This window comes from Mytilus edulis, chromosome 8, assembly GCF_963676685.1.
Source record: "Mytilus edulis chromosome 8, xbMytEdul2.2, whole genome shotgun sequence".
NCBI lineage: Eukaryota > Metazoa > Mollusca > Bivalvia > Mytilida > Mytilidae > Mytilus > Mytilus edulis.
Window position 1 is genome coordinate 64,216,935 of NC_092351.1, and position 24,225 is coordinate 64,241,159.

General features: G+C 31.0%; 2 protein-coding genes across 4 annotated transcripts in view; one reads left to right on the forward strand and one right to left on the reverse strand.

Annotated features, from left to right (window-relative positions):
* The window catches only part of LOC139486071 (coiled-coil domain-containing protein 138-like), a 33,599-nt gene extending 33,298 nt beyond the window's left edge, over nt 1-301 (reverse strand). The window contains exon 1 of one of the 2 annotated variants that reach the window (XM_071270766.1): nt 231-301. In XM_071270766.1, coding sequence (XP_071126867.1) covers nt 231-259 — 29 coding nt within the window. In that variant the 5' untranslated portion in view covers nt 260-301. Of the gene's footprint in view, nt 1-210 lie in introns of both variants that reach the window. The other variant, XM_071270767.1, reaches the window with a different exon arrangement.
* A 16-nt stretch (nt 302-317) lies between these two features.
* The window catches only part of LOC139486072 (ATP-dependent (S)-NAD(P)H-hydrate dehydratase-like), a 109,744-nt gene continuing 85,836 nt past the window's right edge, over nt 318-24,225 (forward strand). For both annotated transcript variants that reach the window (XR_011655470.1, XM_071270768.1), the window contains exons 1-8: nt 318-449; nt 1,930-2,077; nt 2,427-2,472; nt 3,153-3,241; nt 6,547-6,658; nt 7,011-7,061; nt 9,962-10,066; nt 17,223-17,343. Coding sequence is in view for 1 of the 2 variants with exons in the window: in XM_071270768.1 (XP_071126869.1) it covers nt 389-449; nt 1,930-2,077; nt 2,427-2,472; nt 3,153-3,241; nt 6,547-6,658; nt 7,011-7,061; nt 9,962-10,066; nt 17,223-17,343 (733 nt within the window). In the remaining variant the exon portion in view is untranslated. The remainder of the gene's footprint in view (nt 450-1,929; nt 2,078-2,426; nt 2,473-3,152; nt 3,242-6,546; nt 6,659-7,010; nt 7,062-9,961; nt 10,067-17,222; nt 17,344-24,225) is intronic.

Consider the following 24,225-nt stretch of genomic DNA (forward strand, 5'->3'; position numbering starts at 1 on the left):
TGTTCATTATGTTTATTTACTCAACCTGTTGTTCTTGTCTGAACAAGAATTTAAACAGAACCCCAAATGAAAACAGCATTTCTGCTTTAATTCTACTAAAATCTTATAATCAAAAGACTATACTAAAGCGAGCTTTGTTATTGAGAAGTAGCATGAAGTATTTAAGAGCGCTTAAGCGATAAAATGTCACTTAAAGTTTGAAAATTCTACATTTGTTTATAGTTTCTTACGCCATCTTGTTTTTTTCTGCAGGATTCATTCTTGTTTCTCTGGAGTTTCCCTTAGACTCGATAATACTACTAGAAGTATCCCGAAAAATAAGACATTCGAACATCTCTAGACTTATTCAGACGGTAGAGAAAAAGGTCAAGGACAAACCGCGGGGAAAATGCTGTCTGTAGCTAGTCTTTTAGGTTCACTTTTGAGCAGGTCCAGTGGTGGACCAACAGGTTGTCACTAATATCTAAGTTGTCAAATACTTTCTGAAAACATGTTTTTTCCTAAATTTAGACAAAAACCTTAACCATTCTGTTTTTAACAAGTAAAACACACTGTTACCAAACAGCACAAGATTACATTTCACTGCGTAGTTTGTATATAGTTCTGAATATCTACACATTTTTAGCCTATGTATCTAGAGTGTGCTGTATAAGATCGATTTGGCAAATAATGTATATCTACTTTTGAACCTATTTTAATTGAATAAATGTTTGAAAACTTTTACACTCTTCCAGTTTCCTGAAGTTTTTGAAATTATTTCATTATATACCCATGATATATATAAATAACACATAGCTGAGAGGGTGATAGAGCAGATTGGTACCCTGAAAAAAACATTGTCATCCACAGTGAAGCCGAGGTTGATGATCCTTTTCCGAGGGGGTACCAATTTGTTCTATAACCCTCTAAGCTATGAGTGTAGATATGCCCTTACCGTCAGATGTGAAACTGTAATTGTTGGCTAACGTTATTGTCAAATTGGTTATAATTTTATTGTGATTCATTTAAATACCCTTATCATGATTCGTCAGAGGTCTCAAATAATTATTGTTAGTGTCATAATTGTAGAAAACAAAATAACATGATGCGTCTAAATCAGTCAAATTTTTTATCGTCTAAAAGAAAATGTACATTTTATCGTCATGCACCAAAAATTACTGTAAATGCATTCAGCAAGAATTTTTACTGTTATTTGTCATAAAGTATCCCCATTACTACCCTCAGCTATGTGTTATTTAATTTATTATACTAAATATTGTCATTTACAGATGAATTTTATTTAAAAGTATTTTCTCTGATGATCATACATAAATGTAGCAACATTACTGGTATTAGAAAAATCAACAGGCGGCCATTAGTTTTCTTGTTTGAATTGTGTTACATTGTCATTTCGGGGCCTTTTATAGCTGACTGTGTGGTGTGGGCTTTGCAATAAACCCTGACTCTAGAATTTTTTTGTGAAAATTTTCAAATGATAAAATTCTGACCATGCTGACATGTCTAAGGAATGTGAATTTGAATAGTTCAATGAACAAACTTCTGTGAGTGTGACTGTCATCTGAATTTCCATCAGAAGTATCCACTACGGCTAAAATGCAACAAATTTTAACATTATGAACAGAATGCATCAAAATTAAATAAATAAGTAACATATCTGTTTATTTTGCAAACAAACATATGGAAAATGGTGAAAATCCAATAGGGACTTGTATGATATTGGAATCCGACACAATTGTTTTCCCCAATTTTGTGATCCCCCAAAAAATTATAAATTAAATTGCTGACATACCGACACATGCTTTTTAAAGGATAAACTGGAACCATTCTTTTACTTTTATTTGGCCTTATAAACAATGTTATCTCTATTGCTGAATATTTGGAACCTTTATTAGATAATCTATTCCATGACAATATTCAATTAAATTTCAGCCAAAATTGGAAGTTTCCAATGGGTTCACACAAGTTACAACAAACCAGGGCTATTATTAGAGATGGTGCAGTCAGTAATCCCCCCAATCACATTTATTAGCCATAAAGGTCTGGCAGGGAGGATAGCTGTTATTGGAGGATCAAAAGAGTAAGTTATCCCTCTAGTTCCTAGTACTACTGACCTATACTTTTCCTTTCTTAGGGTAAACATAACCTTTCACTAAGTTTTTGACAGTTTTAAACATTTAATTATGATTGGTTCTTTAACATGTTGAATGATAATGATTTCTTTGTTTCTAGTAATTCTTAATTTGATTGAATATTTGGTTGTGAAGTAATTTGCATAATCAATCTACCCTCTTTTCAAAAGCATGTATGAAAGAAAGAAAAGGTATCAATTATTGGTGAATTTTCTCTATATGAATTTTGCTAATACATGTACATAAAAATCAACATTTGCTATTGACAGCTTGAAACCTTTTTTCTGTTTATTTCAGGTACACAGGAGCTCCATACTTTGCAGCAATATCAGCTTTAAAAGTGGTTAGTTCACACAGATGTTTATAAACCAATTATGGGTTAACCATTCTTGCATCTGCTATTTTCAAATTTTATCAATTCATATTTTGTTTTACATTTTTATGAAGGGATGTTCAATTATAGATTCTAGTGGAAAACTGTTTATTGACAAATTTCTATTGATAAATTTTAATTTTGAGTGATTGATAAGAGTTGAATATATATTCACTATAACTGTGAGTAATTCCTTAAAATAGTGGTCAATTATTGTGGAGAGAGCTGTAGAGAACCAACAACCTTTTATTAAGGAAAACTAACATTCGTAGTCAATTAAGATTGGAGCCTAGATCACCTGCAAAGGCAAGATTCTAACTCACAAACTCAGAGTTGACATCCCTAGTGATACAGTAGTTCTGCTAAGACCACTCCGAGCATCTTAATTCTTACAATATAGACAGGAATTAAAAACATATTACAACCAGGTTAAATTGAAGCATGCATGCTGCCGTATTATTATTTTGTATCATATATAGAGTATTTACATTGCAAGACTAAATGAAATATTATTAAGAATAATCAACACAATGTTTACTTACGATGTACAAAATATTAAAAAGAAATTACAAATACACTCAGAATTTAAAAAAAAGAAGATTTAGTAGAATATTAGAAATGTAGTAAGATAATTTTGATATATTTGACAGGGAGCTGATTTGTCACATGTTTTCTGCACTGAAGGAGCATCCACTGTAATCAAAAGTTACAGTCCAGAATTGATAGTACATCCAATACTGTGAGTGCTTTAACTTGTTTCATACTGCTCATTCTATGAGGGTTTTTGGGATACGATTGCTTTTAAGCAATCTGTAGACCTATACCATTGACTCAGGGCCATGCCCTCACATCAACCATTTTATTCTAAACATCAAGGAACATCTCAGATTCTTGAGATTGTCTTGCTTTAAATGGTATAAAAAACAAAAGGATTGAATTTAAATAACTGTCCTATAATGTTCTTCTCATAATCTTCATGTTTCGATATTTCCCTTGACTTGTATGCATGTTTTTAACAACATGGAAAATCAGATTTAAGCAGTATTTATATATAGTGTTTTTATAAATTTAGAAACACGTCAGAGGGAATTCCCCAGTTTTGATAACATGCGAGAGTTCTGAATTCCGATCGATAAATCTATTTCTGTCATACATTTGTCATATAAGAACTGAAGTGGAGTTTTCTTATATGTCACTGATATTTAATATTGTACTTCCATAAAGAAATGGAGGTCATTTAATTAACATTTAATATATTTCCTTGCTACAAATCACAAGTCTAAGGTTTGTTTAGGAAATTATGCGCATGTGTATAGTTTTCTTGACTTGAAGGGGTATCAGATTTGAATGGTTGCTCTGGATTCCCCACTCCATTGATTAATTTGAAACTCACGAGATTCTTTCTATGTCTGTCTGCTATTGAGGGTTATTGTTGTTGCATAATTTTAAAATCATATGCATCATTTGAATTAAAATAAATGTAGTCCACAACGTGAAGATGTAACTAGAACACCCCTTCAGCCAAAATGGAGTCTTCCATATTATTGCTTCGAGTTGTCTCCCTTCCGTAAGTATCTTTAGTCAAACGATGAAAAGTAGAGAAAAATTAACTCGTTCTGTCGATAGACGACGTATTATATTAAAACCGATCGCAATTTAAACAGAGGAATGTGTACGGAAAGGAGTCATTCCCACTGACCCAAAGGAAATTAAATATTTAAAGAGTTAGGAATGGGGTTCCACCTAGAATTCATGTAGGAAAATAGTTGATAAGGTACGATGTGAAATACATTCTCTCACTCTTATTGACTAAAGACTGCTGTGGAAAGTAAACTCGGAATTGATAGTACAAAAATAAAACACAATAAGTACATTGTTCAGACACTTGTATCGAGGATTGGCTATTTTTAAAGTTGAATAACTATTCAGATTACGTAAATTACATTTTACAAGCATTTTACACGTGCAGTTGAATTATTTTTGAAAATAATATTAATGCATGTAGCAACAAAAACAATGGCAATCGTATCCCTTGAGCTGGTACGGTGAAACCGAGAAAAGCAATTGAGTTGAGATAACCAATGATAATCTGTTTACAGTTATTTTACCTATGACGACATTGTCAATTTCATGTCAATTTCATGTCAATTTCATTAGCCATGCCACATGCGTCCTTAGGTTCTAGCGATAATTTTCCATCTCAAGCGAGTAGCATGATATGAAAAATTATCACATAAAATGATCAAAGGAAAAATGCAAATAATAGAGATAATATAAAATATTTAATAAGGATGCAACATTTTTACCAATTTTACATAAAAATTGGTACTACCTGTAATCTTTAAGTTTTCTGAATTAAGGAAGTGCTTGCTATTCTGATGTCAGACTGAAAAGTTTAATTATAGCTGGATGATTGATATAAGTTGTCCTTTTAATCGTGAAAAGTCTAAAATAGAATTTAGATTGTTAGATTTTGCCAACTAAAAAGCAGCTTATTCAAAAATGTAATAAATAAATCTTTTTTTTTTAAGATTTATTTTCTACTCTTACATCTTTTACTTGTCTGTGACATGTTACTTATGTTGTTGGCAAAAATATACCTACCTACCCAAACAGCATGGGTAAGCATCTTCAAAAAAATATTGTATTTCAAGGTTGGTGTTATCCTGTCATCCTTTTTTAGCTCACCTGGCCCGAAGGGCCAAGTGAGCTTTTCCCATCACTTGGCGTCCGGCGTCCGTCGTCGTCGGCGTCCGGCGTCGTCTGGCGTCCGTCGTCGTTAACTTTTACAAAAATCTTCTCCTCTGAAACTACTTGGCCAAATTAAATCAAACTTGACCACAATCATCATTGGGGTATCTAGTTTAAAAAATGTGTGGCGTGACCCGGCCAACCAACCAAGATGGCCGCCATGGCTAAAAATAGAACATAGGGGTAAAATGCAGTTTTTGGCTTATAACTCAAAAACCAAAGCATTTAGAGCAAATCTGACATGGGTAAAATTGTTTATCAGGTCAAGATCTATCTGCCCTCAAATTTTCAGATGAATCCGACAACCCGTTATTGGGTTGCTGCCCCTGAACTGGTAATTTTAGGGAATTTTTGCTGTTTTTGGCTATTATCTTGAATATTATTATAGAAAGAGATAAACTGTAAACAGCAATAATGTTCAGCAAAGTAAGATTTACAAATAAGTCAACATGACCAAAATGGTCAGTTGACCCCTTTAGGAGTTATTGACCTTTATAGTCAATTTTTAACCATTTTTCGTAAATCTTAGTAATCTTTTACAAAAATCTTCTCCTCTGAAACTACTGGGCCAAATTAATCCAAACTTGGCCACAATCATCTTTGGGATATCTTGTTTAAAAAATGTGTGGCGTGACCCGGCCAACCAACCAAGATGGCCGCCATGGCTAAAAATAGAACATAGGGATAAAATGCAGTTTTTGGCTTATAACTCAAAAACCAAAGCATTTAGAGCAAATCTGACATGTGGTAAAAGTGTTTATCAGGTCAAGATCTACCTGTCCTGAAATTTTCAGATGAATCGGACAACCTGTTGTTGGGTTGCTGCCCCTGAATTGGTAATTTTAAGGAAATTTTGCTGTTTTTGGTTATTATCTTGAATATTATTATAGATAAAGATAAACTGTTAACAGCAATAATGTTCAGCAAAGTAAGATTTACAAATAAGTCAGCATGACCAAAATGGTCAGTTGACCCCTGAAGGAGTTATTGCCCTTTATAGTCAATTTTTAACCATTTTTTCGTAAATCTTAGTAATCTTTTAGAAAATATTTTCCACTGTAATTACTGGGCCAAGTTCATTATAGATAGAGATAATTGTAGCAACAAGAATGTTAAGTAAGATCTACAAACACATCACTATCACCAAAACACAATTATGTCATGAATTTATCCGTGTCCATTGTTTAATATGCACAAGACCAAGGTGAGCGACACAGGCTCTTTAGAGCCTCTAGTTATGTTTTATTTTCTAAAACCAATATCTTGAATTTTCATCTTTTATGTACACTTCAGAGAATCAAAGTTTGCTGTTCATGAAACCAGTGAATGGTTAGAGAGGATGCATGCTGTTGTCCTGGGACCAGGTCTGGGCAGGGATCCAGTTGTCTGTTTAGATACGGCTAAGGTAGTTTATGTAATAAATATAAAAATTACATATGAATTTGAAGCCTAGCATTCTATCTGTTTTGTAACCTCAAACTAGTGAATTTTATATTTTAACACAAGGTAATATCCTATACTTGTTCTTACATCTGGTAATTTAGTTTTTTGGCTAAGTCTATGCATTTCATTGACAATTTTTTAGTATTTTTTAACAGAATAGAAATGAATTAACCCTGATTTTTATTTCCAAAATAGGAGTTTATTTAGAAAAAAAAATATGGTTGTCCTACCAATAACAAAAAGTCCCTTTTATGTAAAATTCAGGCTGGATAAAGGGAAAGATTTTAATTTTAGATAATAATTTTATATTTCAGAATATATTAGAAGAAGTAAAGAAGAAAAACCTACCTCTTGTTGTAGATGCTGTAAGTTTATAAACATAAAAAGAAGATATGGTATTAAGTCTTTGGTTATCTCCCAAGAAAATTTAACACATTTTGACTCACTCTCAAAAAATCACTGATTCTTTGATTTGAAATATATATCCATGATTTATTTTGTTCAAAAGGTGTCTTTCATGAAAACATCAAATGACTACTCTTAGGCCGAGTTCACTTGAAACTTTGAGTTAACTTTACTTACTCGGGTTTCAACAATACGATTTTACTTGAACCACTCGAGTTAACCTCTCTTACCCTGGTTCCAACCCTGACCGAGCCAGGGTTAAACTCGAGAAACTCTTGAATGACGTCAAACCAATGAGAATATTTTATTTTTAACCGGATTTTTGTGACAAAAATGTCGGTTATTGATTTGGGGATGTATGGCGGGCTGGCGGGCAGGCAGCAATCAAATGTTGTCCGTGCATTAACTCATGAACCGTTCAACCAAAGATTTTAAAATTTTAATATGTTGTTACTGACAACAAAATGAAGGTCAAGTTCAATAATGGCGATTTTGACTTTTTCCATACAGGAGTTATGGTTCTTGAAAGATTGAAAAATGGTTTTTCCAGTCGTGTCCGTGCATTTACGCATGAACTGTTCTACCAAAGCTTCCCAAATTTTAATATGTTGTTACTGATGACAAAATGGAGGTCAAGTTCAATAATGACGATTTTGACTTTTACCGTTCAGGAGTTATGGTTCTTGAAAGATTGAAAAATGGTTTTTCCAGTCGTGTCCGTGCATTTACGCATGAACTGTTCTATCAAAGCTTCCCAAATTTTAATATGTTGTTACTGATGACAAAATGGAGGTCAAGTTTAATAATGACGATTTTGACCCTTAAGGTTCAGGAGTTATGGTTCTTGAAAGATTGAAAAATGGTGTTTCCAGTCATGTCCGTGCATTTTCTCATGAACCATTCAACCAAAGCTTTTGAAATTTTTATATGTTGTTACTGATGACAAAATAGAGGTCACGATTTTGACTTTTACCGTTCAGGAGTTATGGTTCTTGAAAGATCGTAATATGGCGTTTCCATTCACTTTATTGCATTTACTCATGAACCATTCAATCTAAGCTTTTCAAATTTTAATATGTTGATACTGATGACAAAATGGAGGTCAAATTTGATATTGACAATTTTCACTTGCACCATTAATCAGTAATGGTTCTTGTGATATTGCCAGGACACAAATAAATGTTAATAAATCCGGTTTGCTGTCGTTGTGACAGCCTCTTGTTTATGCTTGGTCAGGGCCTTACCCTAGAGTTGCTTAGAGTTGTTCCGAATATCAACTCTGGTGCGTTCACATGATAATCTATTAACTCTGAAGTCGATTGTAGAGTTTCAAGTGAACTCGGCCTTAGATGCAAGGAAGGATGTCAATTATGAAAAAGGCTATTATCTCCCCTTGACCATCGTATACACTGGAACACACAAAAAACTTAAATATAACAAAAAAGATGTGGTATGATTGCCAATGAGTCATCTCTTCACAACAGACCAAATGACACAGAAAATAACAGCTATAGGTCACCGTACTACCTTCAACAATGAGCAAAGCCTATCAGCACAGTCAGCTATAAAAGGCCCCGAAATGACAATTGTCATTTTGAAATGTACAAAAAAAATGAACAAAAAACAAAAATATGACACAGCAGTAAACAACAACCACTGAATTACAGGTGAAATACATCTAATTAAAACAGAGTGGAAGTAGCCATGTACTTGTACATCTCAACAATAAAAAGACACTTAAGTATGGATTTGAGAGTACTCGCAATTACTGACAGCTAGTTCAAAGCAAACAACAACTAATCAAAAAAATCATGCATCTAAGACAAAATTGTCAATCAGTAAACATCCAACATGAAATATATATATAATGCATATCATAGGCACAGCACAGTATACATTTTGTAATTTTTAAGAGAAATATCTGAGATATCAAAGATTTGCACAGTAGATATTTTCTAATTTTAAGAGAAATTTTAGATATTTCAAAGATTTGCAAAGTTTAAAATTACGATATATTAACTCTGATATCATGTGAAAACCAGTTATCACTTTAAAGCATGTGTCACCATGGGTACAAAGGAAAGTAAATATGTTTCTCTAATTCTTCGTCAATTTATCCCTTTCTGCACCCATTGTATAAAAAAAATTTAATCAACGTGTGGTTCGTTTGATCTCAGTACTTCAGTGGTTAAAATCCGATTATGACGTCGAATGTTCTTGCTTTCCTCTGAAATTCCTATTGTGATGGCATGACAAAAGGCGACGATGCCTGATGACGTGACATAGAAAGAACACATCTTTTTGCAGATCATTCCAAAAGAAGGAATAAGTTTGCCTGCATAATGTTAGAAAATCATTAGAGAAACAGATTCCACCACCAAATCTCGTGTAATACGATATTTATCCACTCTCGACAGTTAAATTTTAAATATTTAAAACGCTTCGGCAAGCCTGCGTTTTAAATTTGAAAATTTAACTGTCGAGAGTGGATAAATATCGCATTACACTCAATGCAGTGGTAGAATCTATATTTATGTGATGCAGATTTTGTAAATTTACCTAATTAAGCAAAATATTCTGTCACTTGCTTTCATATCCCCTAACCATTCAGGGTTACCACAGACTGAATTTCAAGGGTGGAGGAGAAAGTTCATCAAATCAGAGATAGTGTCTTGTATTGTTAAATCGTTCCTATATTTTGATGTTGATTTACCTGTCTTATGAATCAATGGAAGTAGAATATGTATAACTATAATGAACATACTTGTAGGAAATGACATTTTAAACTCCAATTTTCCTTTTCATCAGACATAGTATTGTATAGATTATCTCCCCTTGACCATAACATTATTTTTTTCAGGATGGACTTTTCTTAGTAACAGAATATCCAGATTTAATCAAATCCTATGGAAAGGCCATACTTACACCAAATATAGTAGAATTTGGAAGACTTTATGAAAAAATGGTAAGTAAAATCAGATATATATTACTAGAAAATGTAAACAATATGAAAGTTGTTTTTTTGTATAGTCCTTTCCTTGAAAGCTTATACACAGCTACTTTTGCATAGGTACTATTTCTGTAGTAAAAATATGTAGTACTGGAAATTTACTTTTAATATTTAGTACTATTTCTTTACTTTGAAATTATTGTAATATTTAGGTACTTGTATTTTACAGTACTTGATTTGTACTAAATATTTTGGTACAGAAATAATACAATATTCCATGTTTGAAAATCATAATTTTAAGAGATTTGAAATAGAAAAACTTTCAAAATGCTGAAAATGTAATGGTAGTAACCAAAAATCTGTAGTGCCTAAATTTCAAGTACAAATTAAGTACTGTAAAATACAGGTACCTAAATATTACAATAATTTTAAAGTAACAAAATAGTACTGAATATTAAAAGTAAATTTCCAGTACTGCAGATTTTTAGTACACAAATAGTACCTATGCAAAAGTAGCTGTGTATAGTAGGTGCCTGATTTTGATTTTCAGTATGAAAGGTTTGCCACAATACTTGTGCCAATTCAATCCATATTTAGTCTACAATGGGCATTTGTTTATGGTTATGAGTTCATTTATTGTTATGATAATTCAAAAACTTTTTAGGTCATGTTGCTATAGAATTTTTTTATGGTATTTCAACTCGAAAAATTGAAAAAATACATATGTTTCTTTAATATTGAAATGTATATGCATTCCAACTTTTAGTTGAAAAATAAATCTAACTGTAATTATGATTTTGTATTAAGAATTTTTCAGTTAATCTATTTAGCTGTGATTAAATAAGGGAAATGTTTCCTATTTACATAAAAAAAAATGATGCATAGAGATTTAAACATTCTCTTTGTAAGTTATTATCTTCAGTGTTCTCCCCAGGCCGTTTAAGCGTCCCGGTACCGCGACGCTATATGTTTTTACCGTGATGCTATAATAATTTCCGTGACGCTATAATTATTCCTGCGACGCTATAATTATTTTGAAGATGCTATTTTACTTTTCCTCAATTTTGAAATTTCATCTATTATCGATTATGATCATAAACATTATATCACCTTTAATTGTAATCCCTTTAAGTCGGAAACTACAGGCAATTAAGAGATTAAATAGCTAGGTGTTAATTGCCTTCAGGGTGATAACTGTTTGGATGCGAATATCCCAAGCTGACACTTATGACATGACTAATACCACGGCACGTGTCTACAAACATCAATTTAGACATGGAAAAATGCAAACACAAAACAATTCGAAATCTACGTTTTGTATTAAGAAATTTGCAAAGATTGGAACGATTTTTATTTTTTTAATAAAAGGTCGTTTATTTGTGCAACTCTCCAAAAATTACTTTCTTTCTCTTCCGAGAGCGAGAATTTTGGTTTAGAGCTAAAATAAGTTTAATACTTCTTTCAAAAGTTATCATAATTGGCTTAAGTTTATGTTTAATCTTTTTAATGCATTAAAAGCGTCTTATTCATTCACAATCTCTTGTCAAACAATGTTTATTCTCGGACTCATTTTCGTAAATTTTCCACGGCCGCCATTGCACATTTTTGGGAAAACTACGGATCGGAACCGGACCAGATATGACAAAAATCCGCATTTTCACGATAATGACAACAGATCGAAAAAATATACCAAGAGAAAAAACTATGCATTAACAGACTTATTATTTGTTAGATAACTTTGTTAAAAATACATATCATTTTGATGTAAAGATAAGAATCAACTGGGACTAATTGATTGAGTGCCATGAAACAATGAATTTCATAAACAAAACAAAAAAAGTTTTTAAATTGATTTTTTTTTGCTACTTTTGCTACTTTATCTTTACTTAATATAATATAAAAAATAGTTAATTTTGTGTACTAGATATTTAGTTTTGTATATATACAGCTTGCACTATAATGAACCATTCATTCATTTGACTTATTGTTGGGTAACTGAAACCACATATTTATTTTTATTTGGCACAAGAGGAAAAAAATAATTCTGTAACTATAAATGAATAAAGAAAACATAAACTGAAACAACTGTTTTTGAGGTTATAGTTTAATTGTATTCTCAGTTATGAATATATAACAATATAAACTAAAACATATGAAGGAAAAAGAGCATCGACGCGACGCGACAAATGACATTAAAAAAAATAGTTGTTTTTTTTTACGCAAAATGTGATGCTATCCAAAATTTCTGGGGAGAACACTGTATCTTGATAATCCACTTTCTGAAATTAAATCAAAGACGGTACTCATTCTTTTTTTTATAATATATTTTATGAAACAGAAAAAAGTGGTTTATTTTCTGCAAGTCAGTCTTTGGTTATCTCACATAAAAATTGAACACATTTGTGCAAAATTTCTTTCCATGCAAAAAAATCAGTGATTCTTTGATTTTATATCTCTATCCATAACTATATTTTATTCAAATGGTATCTTTTATGGAAATATCTAATGGCTAATCGCATCTGCTGATGTAAGGAAGGATGCATGGCTATCTCTGCATTGCAAAAATGAAAAATTGAAAAAATTGAAAAAGGCGATTATCTCTCCTTGACCATCATGTACAATGGATAAAAAAAAAAAATGAAATCTTTAAAGATAGGCTATGTGATTTTTTTAATGAAACAGTAATCCAACATTAATAAAAGATCAAAAGAGTTAGATGTCAGCAAACTGTCTTCATTTGCAACTGTTTGGGTAAAAATAAAATTGATGCCAATCTCAACTTTGAAAATATGAAAAAGTCGATTATCTCCCCTTGACCATCATATACACCAGAACGCAGGTGAAATTTTTAATGAAAAAGTAATCCATCACCAATATAAGATGAAAAGAGTTGGGGGTCAGCAAACCGCCTTCATTTGCAACTAGTTGGGTAAAAAAAAAATTATAATGTGGACATGTCATGCATGTTGATTTTGAGTGATACATTATACACAAATTTCAATGGATTTTATTTACCAAAAAAAATTAAAACTTGTAAGGTTTGACAAATTCTTCTTAGGAATCATGAAATTTGAATTTTGTTGAAGACCTGAAATTGTGTTTATCCATAAAAAAAAAGAGAAATTCACTGCATTATTACCCCAACAGTATTCATTCTTTTCTTTTTCATTTTTTGTAATTTGCATGTTATCATTCTGATAAATTGATTTTTGTTTGCCTAATGTCCAGTGACACATATTTCATGTATATTCAGCAAAAAATAAAAACATTACCAGCTGATACAATAGGTAGGTTTAAAAAAATGGATGAACCGCGATGAAGCGGAGGAATTAAGAATTACTGCTGACAATGAGGGTATTTTGGTAAAATGCATACATTTTGCATTACAACTTGCAAACACAGACCCTTCCAAGAGTTGTTACAAAGGTTTCTTGAGTGACCCATTTTGAATGAAAGTGACCTTTACCTTGTAAACACAGCAACTGTAATTCAATAAGAGAATTTGTAATATATAATTCATCAGTTGATATTGTATCCACTGTTGTTGTCATTCCAACCTTTAGCATGTTTCATTCAAAGAAATTTTAAACCAGGAACATCCCTTTAATGAAAACTATATGGTTGATTCCAAATTTCAAAAATCCATTTAAGTTTTTATTGATGTTTGTACAAAATTAATAAAAAAAACACTTTTTTTTATAAAAATCTTCTTTTTTCTGGAAATTTTATATATTACAAAGATCAATAAGGTTGCTTTCATTGTGAACCTTCTGATCAGGAATTCTTTATTTGATTTTGTTTGTACCTACTTTTTAATTGTCAGTTAACTAGATAACTTTTAAAATATGAAGATGTTATATGATTTAATGAGAAATTATTATGACATAGAAGTTAGCTCAAGTCTTTTCCCTTTACTGATTTGTTCTTTAATCTTGTTCATTGCTGATCGATTTAGATTTAAAGTGTAACATCTGCAAATGTGTAGAAATCTTTTTTCTCCTGGTGGTCTTTGAAGAAAAGCTGCTGGTCCTCACTTTTTATTATAATATTGCAAAAATTACCAAAGTGCTGTTAGTCCTTTGCAAAATTGCATGTTTCTCCATATAGAATTGAGGTTGAATTGAGAAAAAGGAAAAACATGAAATCCTACCTTCATACCCTCTTTTTCATAAGGAGAAAAACCCAACACATAACTTTTTGTTTTTGGCGTATTAATAAATTATGAGATTGCAGTGCTTTCCAAAATGCACCTTTGAAGGTGATGATTAAAAATCAATCACAATTTTCTGGAAATATCTGTTTTTTAGGGTCATGACCTTAATGAAAGGATTAATACATCTATAATCCTACAATCTCCCCTATTCATAATGAAATGTCAGAAAATTGCCTCTTATTATTGATGATAATTGGTTAAATTCTGCCCATTTGACTTAACTGGACACCAAAGAATCCCCAGAAATAACAAACTGGAAGCCATTTTCATTATTTACCCATAATTCAAAGGACCAACTATGATCACTGTTTGTTTAACAATGTCCATTTCTGTCACTTTATTTACATTTGTATTATAAATGACCTAATTAATGACCCCAGTGTATTGCCAGGGAATTAAAGGGAGGTAAGCTAGAAAATTGCAACATTTATCATGATTAAGATTCTTGATCCCTTCTTTAAGTCCATCATAAATCTTTGAAATGAACAGATATTTATCTTATGGTACAATTATTTTTCCTCACTTTCCTGAAATTTGCTAATTTCAATAACAACAATCTTGTCCTTTCCACTTTTAATTAATTTATATTGTTACAATTCCAAGAACACAATTGGCCGATCATCATTTTATTGTTTTAATTAATTTGTTGCAGACTTTTATTTTATTTTTATGGTTGTTTATTTGTTTCCAAATTAGCCAAGATTTCACCATAGACCATTAGCTTTGACATGGAAGCCTTGTCTTGCATACATAATATTATGGTGTTCAATGGGAAGTTTATTCTAAAATTTTTAAGAGTAAAAACTGAAATCACTAAAATACTGAACTACAAGGAATCTGCAAAACGGAAAGTCCCTAATCAAATGGCAAAATCAAAAACTCAAACACATCAAACGAATGGACAACAACCGTCATATTCCTGAATTGGTACAGGCATTTTCTTATGTAGAAAATGGTAGATTGAACCTGGTTGTATAGCTAGCTAAACCTCTGACTTGTATGATAAATAGTACTTTTTTTTTTTTAGATTTGGGGAAGTTTTGATCAATGAGAGGGAAAAAAATGGTGTGGGTATCTGCATAAGTTTGAATGAAGTACTGTTTGGCAATTTAATAAAATTTAAAGTGTTTCAAAATATTAAGTGGTTGGGGGATCCAATAAACCATGTTAAAAACTTTTAAAAAAATCAAAAATTCAAAGATAAAAAATACATGTTTCATTATTTAACACTATAAATAACACTTTTAGCAATTTTGCCCAAAATTTTATTATAAAAATTACTTTTTACGCTATGAACAGTTCATTTTTGCTAAGAACACATTTTATATCCCAAGAAAGTGTTTGTCGTTTGGAAATAACCCTGGAAAGGTGACTATAAGCAAAGACACAAAGTCTGCTACGAAGGGTTAACAAGGTGTTCTGAATGTCCCGTTCAGGATAAGATTATTTAAACAGATCGGAAAACAACGGTGATGAAATCTTCTCATGTTGTGTTTAAATACTTTGACAACTCCGTCAAAATGACCAAATTTTGCCCTCAGTCCAATAATTAGTGTTTTCGTTATTGTATCGGGTCGGCAGAGAAAGTGTTTCGCTGATGACGAGGTCTGATAGCATTGTTAGGTAGACACGGCGGTTATTTAATTTATTGTAGCCTCACTGTAAGATAAGTGCTTTAATTCCTGTAAGACAATATATAATGATCAAAGAAATTTTAACACGTAATTAAAAACTTTCAATTATATTGAATGATTTTGAATAGCTTCTGAAAATAACATTTCCACCTTTCTAATCACTTTGAACTCTTGGTCAAAACTTTTAAATATTAAAGTTTAATTAAGAATGTCAAGTTGGTCCTTGAATTAAAACTATTTTCTTATTACATAACAGACTCCTGAGCATAATAACTGTTCAACAGGTTTAAATAAGAGCAAATAAAAGAAGTAAAATGAAGTTTATAATCACTGAATCATGCAAAAAAATAATTTCAGGGGGGGGTGATGATTTTGCTGTTACTGTAATACATTTTTGTAATAACAAAGCAGTTATATGTTTCAAAATTGCACTACTTGTAGGCTTGAGTTTTCTTAAGGATGTTTGCTTGTCATATTTTGGAATTTTTGTCAGATTTTTGAAATCCTCTGGTTTTATCCATTTGAATGCCTTAAAAAATTTTGCCCATGGACCCCCATTTTTCTTTTTATAAATCTTTACATGTATAATTATACGCCATTTGTAAAAGTCTTACAAAATCTTATTTATTTTTTAATAGTTTTTGAGAACTTTAACTGGTCAATGATAAAGCTACGAAAAATCAAGAGAGAACATTTTCCCGCCAAAATTCCGATGGCTAATATCTCAAAAACAAGCACATTCACCCCTATATTTTTTTTGCTTTTTTTATTCCTCAATTAATCCCCTATCAATATATACTGGAAAGCTATTTATTTTGAAACTGAGCAGCGAACTTCCTTAATAAGGTTGCTGTCTCACCTGATTGAGTACTAGAATATTCTAAACTGTGGAATAAGTTTATAATCAGGATTCAAAGTTGGTAATAGATATGAAAATAGATTATTGGAGAATTCTTTTTAAATACACAACAACAAGCTTTCAAACAATATAATCAGTTCTAAAAATCTATTTAATGGATCCGATCCTGAGTTTCTTACAGAAAATATATTATTAATTAAAAATCATTCATCTTTTGGTATTGTGATTATTTATTGACACATAATGAACACTGACTTTTAAATTTGTGAGTTTTGGGTGACTAAATCCTGAACATGCATGAAGTATATGCCACTGGACTTTAAGCAACCAGCAATCGATTGATTATTTAAAACATCTTAACCAGTTACATTTAGTTTGAAGTACTGTCTTCTGCTTTATCTGTGTGACATCTAGTGTAAAAATATCTTGCAGATACATGTTGATGGTTTTAAAAATGTTTTACAGATGGGAGAGAAGCCGAAACCAGAAGAGCCAGTACTTGCTGTAAAAGTTCTGTCCAGAGCTCTGGGCAATGTTACCATTGTAAAGAAAGGTCCAAATGACATCATATCAGATGGCGAAAATGGTAGGTTAAAGGTCAAATCTTTATGTGGTGGACAAAAAGCTATAAAGAAGTCATATCTTAATAGGAAAATGACAGTAAAAAGGTCTGATGTTACTATAGTCTACAATTTAAAAAATATCCAATGAATTATGATTTATATTTGGATTCTAGTTTAAAAAAAAAAGATAAATGTCAGTTGATAATCAGTTTTATACAGGAGGCTTCCCCATTTCCATTCTCAATTTTAGCTTAAAATATATGTTCACAGTAATGACAATCAGTTGGATGAAAAAAAAACACTTTTTTTTAATAGCTTCTACATGTAAATTACAAAATTACCTATATGCCAGTAATACAAAAAGTAGATAAACCATAAAACGAAATGAAAAAATGCAAAAAAACAAGTTTTGAAAGCTCCAAAATAGGAAAGGTTGATAAGGTGCAGAAATGATTCACTAATTTTCACCTGTATGTGTTAGCATGTGAGTAATTATACCTACCTATAACTGTGGTGTCAGTAATGCGATAGTATAATTATCTCCCTTTGCTCACAGATTGTGTGACTTTGTTAATTATCATTTGAACCTGTAATTAGTGGAATCATTAGAGTAGGATGATAAATATTTGGGTCGTTTTAACTTCCTGTGGTGCATATTTTATCTTGTCATGTTTTTGTGTGATTATTTTAATTATTTAATTGTTGTATTCTTTAGATTTGAATGTAGGTTTAATAAGAAATACTCTTTTTTGAATCTACGAGTATATGATTAGACATTATCATTTGAAAAAAAAATATTTTTCTTATTATCTATTGAGATAGGGTTACTTTATTTTATTTTATATACTTTGTATATAACTTTCAAAGATTTCAAAAGTGACCAAAATAAAAGAATATAAGATTTTTTGTGTTTGAATAAATTTTCAGACCTTTTAATCAAAGCTTTATTCTGACTGTAAGTTGTAAAGTTCCCTTTGGGATTTTGTTATCAAAGTAGTAAATTGATTTTTGTCTAAATAAAGAAATCATACAGCTTTGCAAACATGAACAATCTCAATGCTTTCATTCTGTAAATTCTCACTTATAAAGCTTAAGGATGTCTGCTTGTCATGTTTTGGAATTTTTGTCAGATTTTCGGAATCCTCTGGTTTTATCCATTTGAATGCATTAAAAAAAATCCCCATGAACCCCCATTTTTCTTTTCATAAATCTTTTACATGTATAATTATAAGTCATTAGTAAAAGTCTTATCAAATTTTATTTATTTTTTAATAGTATTTGAGAACTTTAACTGGTCAATGATAAAGCTAGGAAAAATCAAGTGAGAATATTTTCCCGCCAAAATTCCAATGGCTAATGTCTCGAAAACAAGTACATTGACCCCTATATTTTTTTTGCTTTTTTGATTCCTCAATTTATTCCCTATCAATACATACTAGTTTTATGAAAAGTTATTTGTTTTGAAACTGAGCAGCGAACATCCTTAAGCACAAGAATAATTTGAATAAGTTAGACAACAATCCAACAACTAAAAAAGAACAGAAAAAACAGCTGAAGTTCAGTACATAGTCTTCAAAAATGACAAAATGTCTTCCCTATGTCAAGCTCTAAATTGACCAGAGCCTTGACCAGTTTGTTTCTAAGAGAATAAGAAACTTTGAACGAAGATCAAATTCTTATTTTAGACTTACTATCCATTTGGTTTTATGTAAATATAATTAAAAAAAAGGTTCAATATGGATATTTTTATTTTGCATAATAATGTAGTAGCACTAAATTTTCTTGAATGTTTACTCCAAAGATCATATTTATTCTTATATATATTATTTATATCTGTTCCCATCAAAGAGAATATCCTATGATTAAGCCCCACCCATGTCGTTGGTTTTCTTATCAGAAATTAACATGATCTTGTTCATTAATTTTATGAGTCAATGATTATTTTTACAGCCTGTTTATTTCTTTTTCCATAGACCAATACACAAGACACTTGACCTTTTGATGATAAAAACATAAATATTTCACCTGCAAAATCTTTTAGTCATAAAAATCAGTCTTATAGCTGACCTTACGATAACCAATACATAAACATTTCACCTGAAAGAACATATTAGCTTGTTAAGTGACAATATGGCCATTATGTACAAGAAACAGATTTTCTGTGTATTGTTTTTAGACAAGATGTCTTCATTGTTGTTGTGAAATAGATTAGTAGTTGTCTTTTTCTGATGTAGGTTTCCACAAATTATCACAGAGCTGTTTCTTTGATATCTAAAATAAGGTGCATATTTTGTTGATAATTTGATTTGACTAATTAGTCAGAAAGTATTTATATTTGAAATTCAGTGGATCTCAAATACATGTACTCATTTAATGTCACATTTCAAAAAGGGTGGGAACTGTCAGTAAAAAACTTAAAATGTGCAAAACAATAGTAATATCTTTTGTAAAGATTGGCCCAGTAACCTCCTCTCCAACATAAGCACATCGTTTTTTTGTCCACAAAGGACAGCTAACCATTTAATGAAGTATTGAGAAAAATCTATCTAAAACATAACAATTAAAGTCATATGAAACCTCTATTTAAAAAAACCTGATGCATATGTTTTTTTATTTAAGAAATGACTGTAATATTTTTTCTGTCTATGAAGAAATAACATAAAAAATTTGGTGCACACTGAATAACACGCGTAGCGGGTTATTTAACAGTGTGCACCACTTTTTTTATGACAGAAAAAATATTACAGTCATTTCTTATAATTTAATTCTAAATTCCATTTTAAACCATAGAAAACCATGAAAAAAGGTTGATGACGTCACGGTCACATGATTAGATTATGTATATGGGCTCATAACAAAATAACGTCAGCCAATCAGAGGACGCGTTACATCCACAATTAAATTATAACCAAATGGATAGTTTTCAATATAAAAGTTATTTATCATATGTTTAGTAGTAAATACAGTAGTTTTGCATATTTGATAAATAGCCTGCTGTTTAATCAATATCGCGCAACTGTGATGCGCACCCTGTATCGCATACCCTTTATCACACCCCTACCCATTATCGCTTACCCTTTATCACACCCCCTCCTTTGGTATTTGACGTCACGAACGTCAAGTTTTCATATTTTTTGGCACACTAAATGCAACTATAAAAAATACAAAACACACAAATAAATACAATAATAAACAAAATATTTTTAAAACAACAGCAGGCAAATTGTAAGGTAACCCAGGTGCTTCAGATAAGTAATTGAGGAGTTGGGATGATACGACATATGATACAGATTTTGTAATGTATTATTCTCTATGTACATGACTACATGTACACTTTTTTTAAGAAAATTCTTCAATTGTCCATATTTAAAAGAAGTTTACCTTTTTTAATTGCTTGCTTCCAGGAAGCAATTCACCGACATATTTTTCTGTAGCAAAGTGACCTTAGCGTGACCCTTCTCTGGTGATCGCAATAAGCATGAATCTGTCCTTAGAATAAACTATTATCTGATTGTACATGCTATACACATTCTCAATATCCATGCTTCTTTGTGAATTGTTTACTATAAAGTGGCAATCAGTAAACTACAGCTTCATAACATGGCAATTATATTGCAGCCATATTTTCTCTTCATAACAGACAGAGAGAGAAAAAAATTGATGATAATATGATATGTTTGCATAAAAAAGGATTAGTTCATGCACAGAAGATTAAGTTTATGATATATACATGCATTGGTTCAAGAATTGGATAAACATTATTTTTCACCAGTCACTCGTTTCATATGACTTTAAATAAATCCAACTTTATATCCTTATTTTTTTGTTTTATGAAATTGAGAATAGAAATGGGGAATGTGTCAAAGAGATGACAACCTGACCAATGAACAGAAAGCAGCCCAGGTCCACCATTGGGTCTTCAATATAGGGAGAAAATCCTGCAGGCTTTCTGTTTAGATGTTTTAAGGAGAATCACTTATAAATACATAAATAATTTAGTAAACCTGGTCCAAAGTAAGGCATACCATTTGGTGTAAAAAGATCTGCAATCCCATAGCTGATGCTTTATTAACTTGATATCCATATACTATTACATAAAAACAAAGCATTTTTATTTCCTACTAGAATCAGTAATATCATGTAATCTAAACATTATTGAATTTAAAAATGATGAAATCTATATTTTCTTCATAACTTTTAATACTTAAAATGGTAACTAACACTACAGGTAGATAACTCTGTAAAATCAGCTAAACGTTTTAATTAGGTTGTTTTGTTAAGAGAATAGATAAGAAGATAAGAATTTTATTAATCTAATCAAGAACCCATAAAGGGCATCATTTTACAACACAATATGATTGGAAAAAGCAAAACAGAATATAAAACTTCTCAATGATCAAAATTAGTGTTGGTCAAACTGCTATATAAACCAGTGTAATTTTTCTGATAAATTGGTTGGTTCAAATTTTTATATTTTTGTTAAAATTTTATGAAAATTAAACGAGCAAAAGAAATTTTAGTCAAGGTGTTGGGTACCACCTTAAAAGATATTTGTCACTTTATTAGGCTCTTGTGTATAGAAAACATAAAACAATTATTTTTTTCCCAAAATTACACTGATTGTATGAACTTGGTTAAACTTCTTGTATTTGCTCTTACTTGACCAAATACCTGAATGTCCTACCATAGAGAAGGGAACATGAAACTAATAGAAAAGAAAGAATATGGAGAATCCATCCATGTAGGACACAAAATTAGTATGTGCACAATCACTGCACAGCAAAAAACACAAAAAGCAAGGGAAGAGCATCTATTGTTTTTTTTTGGTAAGTGCATGAAGTATTCATCTCTTCAATTTATATAGACTTTTCTTTCTTCTGAAATGCCTTTGTATATCAAGAAGAAATACCACATTAAAAGTAAATTTGTTGGCTGCTTGAACAACCACTCAGGTTTCCAGGGAGTTATTAATATTCAGGGTTACACATCTGTTTTAAAGCATGTGTTTTTCTACTTCTCTCCCAAGATAAAACTATTACTTACATAAAGGTGTTCTGCTTCATTACAAAATGGCAAAGATTCCTATGAAAAAATGTTTTGCAATCTGTTTTTGTCTAAAATTGATTCATATGATATTGTCATTAAGAATGATGGGCCAGAATTACTTACAATATGTTCCAGTGAAAAAAAGGGCTGAAATATTTCTTTTTTTGGCATTTTGCATTGTGTTTTAACAGTTGTTTTGAACAAGATGGATTATTTGCCGATTTTTAAATTTTATCACCTCCTAACAAAAATAAAGTTTCTGACACTAGAATTGTAATCTGATTTTGTATTAAATGTTCTGTGTAAACCACCCACAAGAATACTTAAGAAATTATGTAATGAAACAGAATGAAAAGTTTCAGATAGCACACAATAAGATTGGTTTTGCTCACTGTTGAAGGCCCTAACGATGAATGATAGTTGCTTGCATCATATCATTTTAACTTGAGAAGATACTGTTACGGCCAGAAATCGCCTTTAAATTGTAGCCAACAAAAGACACAAATCAATAGTAAAATTTAACAATATTTATTATACAAAAGTTTACAAAAGGTATTACACAAAATTTACTGTTAACTTAACTGTCAAAATATGAGTCCAATCTTTTATCTTTATCTGTATCCGGAAATCTTTCGGAATCCAATCTGAATATTATGTTCACTACTAAGGTCACAATCCAGTATGATGTTGTTTGTAGAATAAAAGTGTCAATCCAAATGCTGTGAATACTAATGTCTATCAATGTCTATGTCCAAGTTTAATTATGAGAGTTTAACTTTAGTGTCTGTATATATAGTGTTGTCATGGAAAATTCTGGAACACTCTATAATGGAACATTGTGGAAAATCCTGGAAAGTTACAATGGAAGTTTCTGGAATAACGTAGAAGTTTAAATTACGCATCTTTTATAAGGATCATTCTAGAAAGTTCCAATCATTCTGTGATTGTTCCAGTGATTCCTAAACTGCACAGTTATAAGATTATTTGGTAAACAACTATCAGGCCATACAACACAAATTAGGCCAACATAAATAAACATAATAATTACAATATCATAACACCTCCCCCCTTAAAAGAAGTTTTAGTTAACAAAACTTATCATGAATAATATGAACAAAAATACATAATATATACAAAGTGATTTAATAAGCTCTAGATAAAGCATCAGCTATTACATTATCTTTACCCTTAATATGTTTTACAATTACATCATATTCCTGTAACAATAAACTCCACCTAGTCAACCTCTGATTCTTGTTTCTCATTTTATGCATGAAGATGAGAGGATTATGATCAGTATAAACAAGAATAGGATATACAGTGGGATTCAAATATACATCAAAATGTTGAAGTGCTGACAACATTGCAAAACACTCTTTTTCAATAGTTGAATAATTTTTCTGATGTTTATCTAATTTCTTAGAAAAATATGATATAGGTTTTTCAACATTATCATCTGTCTCTTGATATAAAACAGCTCCTATTCCTACATCGCTTGCATCAACGGCAAGTTTAAATTGTTTTTCAAAGTCTGGAGTAATCAGAACTGGACTATTAATTAAAAGTGATTTGCTATTTTCAAAAGCTTTTTGACAATTTCCGCTCCAGATAAATTTAGAATCTTTCCGTAAAAGATGAGTCAATGGTTGAACAACAGTAGCAAAATTTGAACAGAATTTCCTGTAAAATCCTATCATGCCTAAATATCTCATAAGTTGTTTTCTATTTGTAGGAGGTGGAAATTTGGAAATAGCTTCCACTTTAGCCATAATAGGTTTTACTTGACCTTGGCCAACTGTATGCCCTAAATAATCAACAGTGGCCTGACAAAATTCACTTTTACCAAGATTAACAGTCAA